This window comes from Astatotilapia calliptera, chromosome 18 (genome assembly GCF_900246225.1).
Source record: "Astatotilapia calliptera chromosome 18, fAstCal1.2, whole genome shotgun sequence".
Classification (NCBI taxonomy): Eukaryota; Metazoa; Chordata; class Actinopteri; order Cichliformes; family Cichlidae; genus Astatotilapia; species Astatotilapia calliptera.
Genome location: NC_039319.1, coordinates 35179079 through 35194262, shown reverse-complemented (window position 1 = coordinate 35194262; position 15184 = coordinate 35179079). Strand labels below are relative to the sequence as shown.

At 39.6% G+C, this 15184-nt stretch overlaps 1 protein-coding gene across 7 annotated transcripts in view; it reads right to left on the bottom strand.

Moving 5' to 3' along the window:
- Nucleotides 1-15184, bottom strand: part of LOC113011304 (disks large-associated protein 1-like) — a 154862-nt gene that overhangs the window by 10727 nt on the left and 128951 nt on the right. For all 7 annotated transcript variants that reach the window (XM_026150785.1, XM_026150783.1, XM_026150789.1 and 4 more), the window contains 6 exons: nt 9554-9678; nt 6924-7049; nt 6620-6778; nt 6217-6299; nt 5262-5307; nt 3658-3939 (listed from right to left, as the gene is read on the bottom strand). In XM_026150785.1, coding sequence (XP_026006570.1) covers nt 3658-3939; nt 5262-5307; nt 6217-6299; nt 6620-6778; nt 6924-7049; nt 9554-9678 — 821 coding nt within the window. The remainder of the gene's footprint in view (nt 1-3657; nt 3940-5261; nt 5308-6216; nt 6300-6619; nt 6779-6923; nt 7050-9553; nt 9679-15184) is intronic.

The window sequence follows — 15184 nt, the reverse complement described above, 5'->3', positions numbered from 1 at the left end:
ACCCCCTATGATCACGCACTTTGGCGACAGTGGGGAGGAAACATTTTATTAACAACAAGAAACATCCAGCAGAACCAGGCACAGGGAGGGGCGGGGCCATCTGCCAATCAAGTTTAAAGTTTCAAAACTCTAATTTGCAGCAGTCTCCTTAGATTGAAACAGCACCACTGTGAGTCAGTCTGAGCCAGAAAATACTGAAGTTTAATAAAAATAATACTTTTATCGATCTGTGTGTTAAATCAACAGATTAAACATGAATAAATTATTCATTCTATTCAATCTAAAAGACTCAAATTAGGCTTAAAACGTTCCTTTTTGATAAAGCATAGAGTTATGGTGCAATAGGTGTAGTCTGCTCAGGGTTTCCCATGATGCACTGAGTATTTCTTATTTGCTCAACTTTTTTCACTCACTATGTGTTTGCACACAATTCTGTGTTTAATCATTAGTTATTATTAATCTCTTGCTCTCTTCCACAGCATGTCTTTGTCCTGTCTTCCTCCCCTGATGCCATAGAGAAAGAAAAAGATTTATCAAAGGAGCTGTGGGAGAAGATAACTTGAACTTTATAAAACAGGAAAAGGACGTAAAAAGGTATCCAGACAATTGTAGTGTTCAAACTCTAATTAAGAAGTAGAATTATGGTGAAACCAAGCCACGGACAGGTACACCAACAAAAGCTTCAGCCAAAACTGCCAGAAAATTGCAAAGAAAAACCCACAAATATCCACAGCGGACATACAGGACTCGCTGAAAAAAAAAAAAGAGGGGCACTTGAAGAACAATGGGCTACATGGTCCCCAGATGAAAACCACAACTTCACTAATGCCCCAAAGCAGCCTATTTACAATATGCTAAATAACTCGGAAGCAAGCCTCATTACCGGGATGGATTACTTACATTGGGGATTTGGGGATGTATGAGCTACACAGGCACAGGGAACCTGTCCAAAATTGATTTCAAGATTAATCCAGCATGTTATCAGAAAATACTGGAGGAAAATTTGCACTCCTCAGCCCGCAAGCTGTCAATGGGATGCACATGTACATTCCAACATGACAATAATCCAAAACACAAGACTAAATCCACCTTAAATTCTTACAGGATAAAAAGTAAATATTCTAGAGTTGCCATCCCAGTCTCCTGATTACAATGTCATTGAGCCACTTTTGGGATATCCCAAACATGTAGGTCATGTAAGACAGCCCAAGGATTTACAGGACCTGGAGGCATTTTGCCAAGAAGAATGGACAGCTTTACCATCTGCGAAAATAAAATGCATCATCCACAACAACCACAAAATACTTCAAGCAGTCATTGAAGTTAAAGGAGGCAATACACACTATTAAGAACTAGGGTATGTAAACTTTTGATCAGGGTCATTGGGGTAGTCGGGTAGTTTTTTTGACAATGGTGTCATCCAACCACTAACCATTAGTGAAAGAAAAGCTTTTGTATTAGCATCCATATTCTCTAGAGGAGGGGTCGGCAACCCTGGGCACGTGTGCCAGCTAAGGGTTAACTGATGGCACGACAATAGCTGGATTGGCCATCGGGCATACCGGTGGCCAGTCCATTGTTCAGTTGTTTGGTGGTGACTATGGCTTCCACAGAGGCAGCAGGTGGATGAGGGAAAGGGGAGGCAGGAGGAGGAGAGACCCGAGGCGGCCGCCGGTCCGAGTGTCAGGTGAACTGAACTTCAGGTAAGAAGTTATGACCTGCAGTCTATCTGGGTCAGATATAAACCAAGTTTAGGTGGAGTTTATTTTCGTTGTGCTGACTTTTTACAGTCAGTTACAATAACTCGTACTGCGTGCTAGCTAGCATGACGGAGTTTCCATACAGCTGGGTGGGTGCGATAATGTTACTGATAGTGAACTTTATTTTATTCATAAGGTTAGTTAGTAGAGTTGCCAAATGTTCTGTAAAAAGACGTTATCGTCTCGTATTCAGAGAAAATATTACGCGTTTCATGTTGAGCTGAAAAAGAACAGTTTGTCCCGGACTTCAGCTACAATGAAAAAGACACAAAGCTGGAGTTACTCTGTGTTTACGCTGCACAGCTGCCTCTTCTTCCTCTCATTCTCTCCCCTCTCTCTCCTGTTGCTACTTTAATCATGAAACTGATCAATGATCAGCTGATCGGCTTTTCTCTCTTGTTTATTTATCGCCCACTTTGCTCCAGAAAGAGGAAACCAGCGGATGTCGCGCTAAACAACAGCAGCACGTTTAAGCTTGATCAGCTGTTGTTAGAATGTATTTAATATTAATTTCTAGTATCAGCTGATGTTTGCTGGAGCCACAGCTGTAAAGCTGCTGGTCATGATGTCGGTTTGGATATGTGGTGAGAGGGAAACATGAAGATGAAACCAGGAGATGTCCTTACTGAATCATCAGAGCTGAACAGGTGATGGAGAAACAGGTTTACCTTTTAGGTGACATGAATGAGTTGAAGGGAAGTTATGAACTGTTTCTGAGAGACAAATAACACCAGGATCCTTTTCTAAGCAGCTGACAGCTGGTAACTGTGCAGGGGCGGGCCTAGCAAAGTGTTGCCAGGGGGGCAGGTAGGGCATTAACAGGGAAAGGGGGGCACAAAGAAACACTTTCTTATTCTCATTTAAAATGTCTCGCTTTTATTAAATAATTATCTGAAGCTTACAACCAAAGTTTTTATTAGATGTAAAATGTATAGAAATCATACATAGACCAACAAGACTGTGTGCATTACTGTCACAACAGCGTTTGTTTTCATTCAAAGGGTTCGTGGCTTTTCCTGTAATACCTGGTGGGCCGGTCTCTAGTCAAAATCCCCGGGCCGATGTTTTGTCCCAGTCCAGCCCTCGGCACAACAGGTGTATTAGGTGTATGGACCAATGTTTTCTTTTCTAATCAAATCAAAAAGCTTTAATGAGCAGCTGGGTTTGTCTCGCATTAACTGGTTGGACACAGAGGACATCGAAATGCAGCTGATTGAACTGAAAAGCTCGACTCTGTGGGGGTCAAAGTTTGCAGAACTATGAAAGCAGCTGGAATCCACAGCTGTGCGTGTTCATGGAGCTGCATGTTCATCACTACCTGACAAGGTTAACTGTCTTCAGAACATTGCAGAGGCTTTATTGACAGTATTTGGCTCTACATATCTGTGTGAGCAGATTTTCTCTCACATGAGTCCTCAGGTCGCCGTCTGAATGCTGGACACTCGGAGACCTGTGTCTCTGAGTGGGAGACCAGAGATCACATTAACATGTGTGTCTCTGTATTAACAAACATGCCATATTGGCCCAGTTTATTTTTCTTATCATTGTTGTGAGGAGGCCATAAACATAAAAAAACATAAAAAGTCTTTTTTTTTTTCAAAATAGCTGATAACTATTCGCTGATAGCTGCCAACATCTGCCAACATCTGCCAACAAATATAATTCTATTCTAGGTTTTTCTATATATTGTGTAACTGTTAATATACAGCGTTATTACATCTATTGCTAATGCAATCATATGGCACATTGACTTCTGAGGGAATTTTAGATGGCACTCATCATCAGAAAGGTTGCCTACCCCTGATCTAGAAAATAGGCAAAACTTATGAGCGCAACTGTAAATGTAATGTAAAACTAAAGTTAACCAAATAGTATCACTGAATATTCTCCCACATACCTCCAGTATAGCAGAACTGTTGAAACTGACATCAAGTTGGTCATCTGTTACACTGTCTATCCATGGGTCTGGAGGGGGAAGGATGGATGGGTCAAAGCCCACATCCTCATAGTCATCAGAGGCACAGGCATGGTAGTGGTTCCCTGAGCCCTGGATGCTGACGGTGGAAGTGGTGGCATCGCGGGAATATTGCCGAGGGATGGCACGAGATGACAGTATTTCCATGTCAGTGTCCGGGGAGTTTATAGGTGTGTCTAGTAGGTCTGGCATGTCCAGATCTGCCTGGATGGAATAATGAGTACAGAAATCAGTGGATTTGTGAGCAGTGCAGGTCTGTTATACCTGTTTGCATTTGTTGCTAAATGATGTTCACCCTCATTTAGAGATGAAGTGAAGGGGCCATAAAAAAAAAATCAACTGACTTCCTCAGAAACAGATGATGTTTTTTACAAGTGTAATATGTTTAATGAGTATAACGGAGTAGGCCCAAATTTGGTTATTTTTATTAGTTTTTTGGCTTTTTTTACTTTACTTTTGAGGAAATTTTCAAATGAAAAGACGATTTCTACTCGATTAAAACTGCAACCAAATACCACCGCAATCTCAAGCCAAAATTGATCTTTTTAAAGCTCAACATTTGTTCTTAAGTAGCTTTGAGCATCAATAATCAGTGTAGCATCATGTGCTATGTCATAGTTTCAATACCAAAACTGCACCAACCGAATGTCTGTCATGTCAACTAACAGAAAAAAGCACTGATGCCCTCAATAATTAATTATTTTATGACATTTCATCTTAAAAAAACCCAAAACTGCATTTTGGATAAACTTTTAAAGAACGATATCACCATTTGAGTTCGGTGCCTATATTCTTGTTTTACATTTTGTTGCCAGGCTCATCTTCAAGCTGTGATTGATTGATTGTTTGAAGGTTGAGCGCCTTCAAATATTGCACAAATACAAGAAAGCAGTCCTACATATGTGTTTATTATATGCACTGAAGGGAATGTACTGGTCAAAAATTACTCCGAAATTCCTCACAGTGTTTCTGGAGGGCAAGGTAACGCCATCCTGCAAGTATCCAGAAAGTAAGAAACGAAAGAAAGGGTTTTGTTTGGGTATTCCTCGACTACAAGGACTTCAGTAAAAGACTGTTATCCTTTGAATACTAATAGATGAAAAAAAGGCTCTCAGAGTAGGTAATCCAGCACAAAAAATGTAGCATTCATAAAGCTCCATAATTGGCTGCAAGTGAATACTATGCGAATTAAACTGTAAATATATATATTTTCTGATTATAACAGAAATAGTGACAAACAAACAAAAGACATATGTGCCTTTTTAAATGTAAATATCTCATAAGCTAAGAGGCATCATTGATCTCAAGCAAACTGCCAACTCTTGGACCATGTTCTGGTTCAGTATAGTATTTCTCATGTTTTTAAAATATGGGTGTTTTGTTAAAATATAGCCAGTGCATTTCTTTTACCTTGCAGCTCTGGTGCAGGTTTTTCTTTAGCACTGCTTTAAACTCAAAGCGACCAGTGTGTCTCAAGGAAGCTGCAAGCATTATTTTGTATGGGTGCAGTCGGTACCAAAACTTACCTGCACAGCTGCTGTCACACTATTGGAGCGCTGGAACCGACGATACCTGAGCATCAGAGGGGGAAAAAAGAATAAATACTAGAATAAAATTTCTGCCCTCTGCTTTCAGAGAACATACGTCTTCACATACACATCTTTAAAATGTTGTAAGTTTACATTTGCACTAGTCTATTCTTTTTCCATCTAACAATTACTACTTTTTTGTTTGGAGATTTGAGGTTCCCTGTGACTCTAGGATGTCAGTTGTGAGAAGAGGTGTAAAATGAATGCTACCAGAGGTTATAAAAGATTTTCTAAATGCATTAGTGCCATCTGAGCTTAACTGTTCAGTGCTCCAATAAAAGAAATAAAAAAGTTGCAAGTAGCGCAAAATAAGGATGAAGTAGCTGCTTGTAAATTAGATGCATCATAATCTGGGCTGGCTTACAGTTTGACACGGTCAGTTTTGCTAAATCAACAGTCTTTCTCCACCATCATGACAGAAAAAGTTATGCTTTTCCAAACTGTTTAGATACAGCTGAATGTTTGTATCTTGGTCACATCCAACCTGGAGACCCTGAAGCAGATAACACATGCTTAAATGGTCTTAAGGGGTATCAAACTAGCACATTAAATGGCTACAAATACACAACCCATGTCCACTAGTAGATGGGATGTTAGGATGCTGAAAACCTGGATTATGAAGGATTCTTCCAGACTCAAAAGACAGAGGATGAATGAATGAAATAACTTGTGTAAGTACTGCTTCCCTTGCTTGCACTCTCAGAGGAAAAGCACACAGAAAAAAACATGCTGGAGAAAACAAAAGAGAACATTTAAAACAGTCAACTGTTTGAAATGTGCTTCCCAGTAATAGCTTCAAAGAAATGTATAAATGACAAAAGAAGTAGAAAAGAGGGCTATTGTGTTATTGTGTTTAGATACATTAGGCTAAATCCAACAAAAAAAGTCTCACCCTCTGTCATCTTCCACTTGCACACCTACAGAGGTGAACTTGGAGGGGTCCTCTGGATCCGGAACATCCTCTGGTCCGTCAACCTAGAGGAGGCAAAAAGAGCAAAACTAAAAATAATCACAACAATAAGCTTCATAAAAATGAATATGCATTTCTTTATGTAAAGGAGACCCAAGACAGATTACAGATTAATAGCAGATCTAGAATTTTTAGAAAAATAGTAATAGTCATCGTAACAAAGAGGTGAAACAGACCCCTACTTTGTGTGAAGCTTGTTAAATATTCTTTATCCAGCAGGGTAACATGTGGTTCTTAGCAGAAATGAAAACACAGATAAACAAGCTCCACATAATTTATAAGTAACTGAAGCTCAATGTTTCGTTGACCGTGATCTCACGTATACCTGGATGCCTATGGAGAGACATTTTCCCTTCCTGAACGCATCTTTCCTATAATCATCCCGGTGGTCTTCAACTACTTGCCCCCTGCTCAGGATTGAGGGGATGGTGGTGTTGACTGTCATGGTGCTATTGTTGACATGCTGACTGGCTGGTCCGTGGACCTATGCAAGAATATTGAGAACACTGTAAATACAATATTCAGTAAGACAATAAAAATACAGTGTATTCTAGCTGAAATTGGAAAATATTTGTGGGTGTTTATTACGACGATGCTTACAGTAAAAACTAAAGCACTAAAGCACTGACCTGAGCATTAGCAGCCTCTATGGCAGCTGTCAAGGCCTTCATGCTGTCAATGCTTTCTGTGGAGTTACTGAGCCCTGATTGGATGGTCATGTCACCTCTAGGTCCCTCTTCTTCCATGTAGGCATCCTGGTTAGTTTTAGAATACACAGTCATTTTAAGACAAGTTATATCACACACCTTCATCCATCCATCCATGAATAAAACCATGAATGAGCTGATGAACATTACCTGATGCTGCTGAAGTGAAGCAGAGTAAAGTTACAGAGGTCTTATTAGAGACACAGTTAAGCATTTTGCAATTTGGTAGAATTTGTAAAAGTTTAAATTTCTTCGGTATTGAACAGCAGAAATTAGGCATTCTTGTTGGAGGTCATTTTGGGGGAAAAAACCAGCAGCCAACAGCACCATACACAACAGTAGACTGGTGCTTAATAAGCAGGCGAATAATGCAGAAAACAGAGATTTGAGATGGTCAACTGTTCTTGAAGTACAAGAAGCTGGTGGTGGAAGCGAAACGGCAAAAGTTTTTAAAAGCGCAGTTTTTATATTCTTTTGTGCTGGTCCAGTGAATTTTGGTCAGAGAGTGACAAAACCTGCAAAATCTGTGAGATGTCGCCCTTTAGCACCCGACGTGCCCGTGTACACGCCGTTGGGTGAACGGGGTGACCGTGCTCTGTGTTTACATCTTTTTAGTGGAATCCGTTACCTGCTCGCATTTGCTGTTTTAGCTGTTTGGCAGTTGTTGAAATAGTTTTGTAAGCTTTAGCCTGAGATTCTGGCGTTTCTGGCAAAATACATTTATATTTAAAAAATTATTCAGGATTTAATGAATTGAAATCGCTTTATTCAAACTAAAATCGATTTGAACCAGGAAAATCCATTTTTTATACCCATCCCCAATCCTGGTACCCCATGCACTTATGGACATCCTTATGTTCGAACATGGTCTTCGTTATGGATAAACTGCACAAAAGACCAGTAATAAAACACCACCAAGATTCAGATTAGTTCTCTCAATCACACCACTCCACATCTCGCTGTTGTTGCCCATGTGAGCGTTGAAGTCTCCCAGTAGCACAAGGGAGTCACCATCAGAGGGGATACTCCCAAGAGCATCCCAATGTACCCACAAAGGCCAAGTCCAGTCTGGAACAGAGTCCAGCCCTTGTCCAGGAAACTAGTTTCAGAGCCCAAGCCATGTGTTAAGCTAAACCTGACTATATCTAGCTGGTATCGCTCAACCTCATGCACTAGCACGTGCTCCTTTCCCACCAGTGAGGTGACATTCCATGTACCAATAGCCAGCCTTGATTGTTGGGGATTGGACTGCAGGGCCTCCTTCATTACATGAAGTTCATCGATCATCAAATTATTTATCTGTTATTGGGAACAGGTTCTTAGTATTTGTGCCTCTGTGCATCACCACAGTGAATTTTAAACAAGACCCTTAGCTTTAACTCAGGGGATTTACCAAAAGTATTGTATTAACAGATTAGAAACTACATTCCCCTATTTTCAGATACCCGAAAATAATTGGACAAGCATGTTCAAGTGAGACCTACTCCCTCATTAGTTTATAACCAATTCAGAAGATAAGAGATCTGGAAATGATTGCACTCAATAGCAATCATTTATGTGCAGGAACTCTCAACATGAGGTTCATGCACATAAAGGAGGCCATCACTAGGCTGAAAAAACAAAATAAACCTATCAGAGAGATACCACAAAGTTTAGGAATGTATAAATCAGGGGTGTCAGATGGTCTGCTGGAACAAGTAATGCACTGCCCAACTCTGTAACCAGGATGACCAGATTATCCAGAAAACATCTAAAAGTGCAGTTCTGTAAAAATAAAATCTTTAGACAGATGAAACTCATGAACAACTCATTGATTCAGTTCTATTTTTACTGGGTCAATTCACAGCAACAGTCGCCTCAAGTCATAAGCTAAAGAAGATAACATCATCTGTCAACCAGGCAATGTTATGACATGAAGATGTATGTCTGCCAGTGGAACTGAATAAATAGTGTATATTGATGAATTATGTGACTGCTGAGCAGGGGTATAGTCAGATTTAGACTAATGGTACAAAACGGATTGGATGATTTTTCACAGTGGAAATTAATAATGACCCTCAAAGCAAAGAAATAGAATATTCTTCAGTGACAAATCAGTCATCTGATCTCAACCAAAGAGGACAAAACTGAAGGCAGACGAGACCCACAACAAGCAACAACTGAAGGTCACTGCACAAAGGTCTGGCAGAGCATCTCAAGGAAAAAAATACAGCACATGATGATATCCATGGGATCTAGACTTCAGGGAGTCAATGACCTGAAAGGACTTTCATCCAAATATTAAAATTAATTCCTATGTTTTAAATTGTGTTGAAAATGATGGACTGCGTATAAAAACAGTTAATGCAGGTTTTTTCTTTTTTTTTACTAAATTCCAAATTATGGACGAAACTGCACAAGACCTAGTGTGAATGCAAGCACTATTACTCAGGAAACAATGAAAGTACGTATGCTTCCTTTATGTTGCTATGAATGACACCTCCATGGTACACATAAGGATGTAACCACACAAAGAGCAGATTAATATGATGGACAAATTCTTTGTGCAGTACCTGTGCAGACTCTGTGCTGCTCTGGGCTGTAATGGAGATGTATGGCTTGGAGGCTGTGGAGCAGGTTGAAGTTCTGGGTGGCACTGGAGGAGGAGTTTTCTTGTAAGTGGTGATGCAAGATGAAACTAAAGGAACAAGAAAGAAGAAAAGAAAACGGGAAGATGAGGAGACAGGATATGTTATAAATTAGTTTGATATACAAATACTGCACCAGAATGACAAGATTTGAGGTAACTATGCCTACAACCAAAGTTGTATTTTTACATTTGTACCCAGATACAATACCCACAGAAGATAACTGATCACATTTTCGATACCAGAAAACCTACATCATCTTTAAGGACATCTTTTATTTATTTAATTCTAAAAATGGATGTGGATATATCAGAACTATGACACAATATTAAGCCACATTTTCACAAAAGTGAAAGCTATTTTTTATGATGCTGAAAGGTGCAAGTTCAATAATGCAACGAAAAACTATAATCCTATATACTCGGAAGTAAAAATTAAAAGAAAAATGAAAGAACAAAGCCGGTGTAGCCAACTGAAAGTGGCTGGGGTAGATGAATATAAAACCTAAGGACATGTTGTGGACTTGTGGACAGGAACATGTGTCCTTATAACTGTGTGAAACAGATTTGTTTAAGTGATGTATAAATAAGCCTCTGCTTTATTACACGTTCCACACAATGGATTTAATGTCACAGGTTCAATGCTGGGTGACAAAACAACAGACAGGTAGACAGTTTCGCAAGGGTACTGATCTAGAGCTATCAGTTTAGTTTTTAATTAAATATAAATAGTGTGCAGGGAGATATGCATTGTGAATAGGCCTCCAAAATATGTAATTGACCAATAATTATGTAATCACAAGGGATAATTAAATGACCAGTCATCTTAAGTTAGTTTATGTAAGAACAACGTTTCCTTAAAAACATGCAGTGGTAGATATTTATGCTTGACACACACTAGGGGAGCAGTTAGGGTGGGGGCACAACAGTCTAATCCCCAACAACTGAAACTAGGTTTTAGAACATAGAACACCATTTCATACTGTGTTATACCTATTCTAGTTATAACTGAGAAAATATTGCCTTAGTATATTTTAGCCAGAATTATCAGACTCTTCCATCACAGTAGATGGTAAATGGACTGGTTCTTATATAGGAATTTTCTACTCTATTTGAGCAATCGAAGGGCTTTACACAACTTGCCTCTTTTTTTCTATGCAAGTGCTTTCTATCTAACATTTGCATGGATTCATACTCCAATGGATGCATCAGTGAGCAACTTGGGGTTAGTATCATGCCCAAGGCTATTTGGCATGCATACTGGATTGTCTGTAGAAGACGATCAAATCAACTTCCGGTTAGTAGGTGACTTGCTCTACCACCTGAGCTACAGCCACCCCAATAAGATCTCACACTTGTAAGTTGGTGGAATAGGTCTTGGAAATAAAAATATAATGATAAAATACAATCAGCTGTAAGTTTAACCAATAGAACAAATAAGAAAATATCATGTATAAAATGATTCTTACTCTTACTGATAGTCTGACCATGGAGGCTAGGTATGTGTGTCTGTATGTGTGTGGGTGTGTGTTGTAGTGGCAGATTTCCATACTCTATGCATTGATCACATGTTTGAACAATATCACTTTAGTAATAGTAAAATCACTTTGTCTCAAAGTTATAGATATGTAGGATGTTATCACAAGTGGGCCTTGTGCTGATTACACTTTCACAGTGGGGCCATTGTATGTAGGTTAGAGACATCCAGGTGCCACATGTAAGGGAGGTGACGGGTGGTTGTTAATTTCCCTTTTGGAGGAAGGGTTTGAGGATGAGCTGAACTGGGAGGTATAGAGCTACGTGATGTGCTGTGGAATTTCCTTTGTCTGAGTTTGGTCAGGTCGTATTTAAGAGTTCAGGGCGGTGCCCATCTTTAGAGACCTTTTGGTGTGTTACCTGAGTGTTTTCTCATGTTCATGTGAAAATAAGGTAATGATACATGCAACTGAAGTAAGATTGCATAAACTGAATAAAACAGAAGGATATACACATGTGACTGAAAGTTCAAATGTGATGGAATTACTGAAAAGTCATGCTAAGAATAACATGGAAAAGAAGATGTTATACAGTCATTTTAAAGTTTGTTTTAAATTGTGTATGTAGAAAAGTCAGAAAGAAAGAGGATGATAAGTCGTGATATCTTCTGATGTCATCTCAGAAGATGTTACATCCAGAGAGAGAGGAGAAAGGATGACCTGGTACAAAAGTGTTGCGCAGAAGAAATAAGCTGCTCTTCCCTTAAGTGAAAATACATTGATGTTGGGTTTTTTTTTTGCACTAATAAAGTTGTGGAGTTGTAAAGTATTTTGTCTAGTGTCAATTATATCATCAGTTATATCATTATCGCAAATTTTCAAATGTATATCGTGACAAATATTTTTGGTCATATCGCCCTGCTCTAACTGTGACTACTGGAACAAGAAGGCATAGGTGGGCAAGAGATAAAATCAGGGCACTGTCGGAATGTCACTACACAAGTAACACCAGCGGAAGGGGTTACATGAAGAGGACAGGGGACCTGTGGAATCTTTGATACACAGTATCATGTCTGACGACGAAACAACTACTAGCTCAGTGTTCCAAAATTCAGAAGAAGGGACTGCTATCACAGCTGGAGATCGACAAGGTACAAAACAAATACTATGGCAAGGGGGAGGTAGGATGGGGGGGGGGGGGGGGGGGGATATCATCACCCCCACCCGAGATTGGGTACCAAAGCGACAAGTACGATGGAAGAAGGAGAATTGAGTGTGAGAGAAACTGACCTGAAAGAGAGGATGATTGCAAAGATGGCAATATGGAGCAGGTTACCAAGACTATGTGAAGTACCCTCTGAAGGTCTACTAGAATGTGTGAATGCAGCACTATGGACAATCCCTACTGTGACCATCACCAAAACCAATCAGCTGATCTATACCACGGCAGCAGTGATCAGTGAGATGCTTGGCTACAAGATAAATCGCCACAAGGAGCAGTACCCTCCATGGAGAAGGAGACTAGAGTACACCACAGCAACCTCCCTAAACAGAAATTATCACAGTGGCAGACATCCAAGAAAGGGTCTCCAGTTTGAAGAGTTGGACAGCACCAGGCCCTGATTCACACCTGCTGGTAAAAGAAGCTGACTGCACTCCATGAGCATCTGACAGCACAAAAGAACCAGCTTTTAATCAACAAGAGACACCCAGAATGTCTGACTGAAGGCCAGACAGTCCTGTTCCCCAAGGATCCCCAGAAGGGACTGGTCCAATCCAACAACTGCCCAATAACCTGCCTCAGGACTGCATGGAAGCTCCTGTCAGGCATCATAGCGGCCAGCCACTGCCACTGCCTGGATTGACTACAGGAAGGCCTATGACTCAATGCCCCACACCTGGATCCTGGAATGCCTAGAACTGTACAAGATCAACAGGACCCTAAGAGCCTTCATCAGGAATACAATGGGGATGTGGCGTACAACACTTGAAACCAACGTCAAGTCCATAGCACAAGTCACCATTAAGTGCGGGATCGACCAAGGAGATGCTCTGTCTCCACTGCTGTTCTGCATAAGCCTGAACCCTCTCAGTGACATCATTAATAAGACTGACTATGGATACTGACTACGCAATGGAGCAGTTTTCAGCCACCTCCTGTACATGGATGACATCAAGCTGTATGCCAAGAGTGATTGAGACATTGATTCACTGATCCACACTACCAGCATATCCCTGACATCGGAATATCATTCGGACTGGAGAATTATTTTGAGCAAAAAGTTTAATTTGAGTGAAAAAAATTCATTGAGGTGTGCAAGAAATGTATTTCACTGTTTGCTATTATCCATATACACACACAATAACATGTTGCTCAGTTGTTGGCATTTGCTCTTGCTCAGATCGTAGGCTTCTGTTCTGCTTGTGATCCATTTATTCTGTGCCATTTGTTCTGTTCTTGGTTTAGTTGATAGGTTTATTTATTTCTTTTGTATTTTCATTCGGTTCCTTCTAATTTGTCTTCTCACTGAGTCTTGACGTCTGTTTGTGTCAAGCATGTGTGTCTTAATCTCGATTTCAATGTTAGTTATTTCCTGTCTTATATCTCTTGTCCTGTGTGCTTTGGGTTTAGTTCCATTTTCCCCAGTTTCATTATCTGTGATAGTTTCAGCTGTGTTCGTGCCTGTTGCCTATTCCCTGATTATCCTGTGTGTGTATAAATTTTCTTCGTTTTTTATTGCTTTTTGTTGTGTTCTCCCTCTTGCTGTGTGCCCTTTGGGTTTTTTGATGACCAGATGAAGCCTCGTAAAACCTTGAAATTTTCTATGACTCCCACCCTGTCACTCATCAAAACCTTTTGTCATTTCAACTATTTGTAACAGCTGCTTTGTTGCGTTGCAATAGTGTCAAGCATGGAAACAATCACTGCCAAGAATAGAGTTAAAAACGCCTTCATTTCATTTTGTGTGGTTCATTCATTGATTTAATCTGTTTTTGATTTCATTTAATTTGGAATAGTTTCAAAATGTCAGAAATTTGCCTTGGTTAAATTGGCAACTCTATTGACATATTTTTTTCAGATAGTCTCAGATGCTTCATACTGTTAGTCCACAGCATGCTAATCAGGTTTATGTCAGAATAAATTTTAACAGCACCAATATACTGGTCTCAGCTGGAGTGCTGTGAGCATGAGCAACAACCTTAAAATAGCAACTTTAATAACAGTGGTCAGGATTATAGCAATACGACTGTCCTCAGTCTGTGTTCTCTTTGAAATTATTGGAAAAGCTTAAAGTATGACCAAGTTAAGTTGTTGCCTTTCTCTGGTTAGTTTTTCATGTTGATCAGTCATTAACTGAAGGCAAAATCTTGAGATTATGCCTTGTAGTTTATAGGTAGTATAAGGAATGTAGTCCTTTTATACATCCTTGTATGTTACTGACAAAATAACCTTAACATTTCCCGTTGGAGACTGGTAGACTGGATGGAAAATGCAGCCAATTTAAAGGAACAAGTTTAACTGTGAAGACATATTTTATTTATAATTTAAAAAAATTTAAAATCCTCCAAAATGTCAAATCTTCAACTACATGTTCACATGGTAAAAGTTCTCATGGTCACTGAATTGAAATGAAACCCTTATCACTATCTTCTGCACTTCACTACAGTCGACAATATTTGCTCTTAGAAATCTGTGGTCGATCTTGAAAAATACATCTTTTATCTCAGTAAGAATTTAACCTGGATATATAAAGCACATAGAAATTGTGCAAAAATAATATTTAACAATAATATTTGATCCTTGGATCAAAAGGAGGGAATTCTGCAACACTAAGTCAAAGAACTGGCTAATGAAGGACATAATACACATAGATGATGACCTGTGGGTCTGGATATATTGGTCTTGGGCTCAGAAAACAACACTAGCCTACTATTTGTGTACTTAATTCTCTGCCTTAAGACTTATAACTTTGCTGCAAGCATTCAGGGAAAAAAATAAGAAAATTTGAACTTTTGACCTCAATTTAGGGGATCCAGTTGGCTCTGTTAGCCACTTAAGCCCCACGCCCCGGTACCAGGGG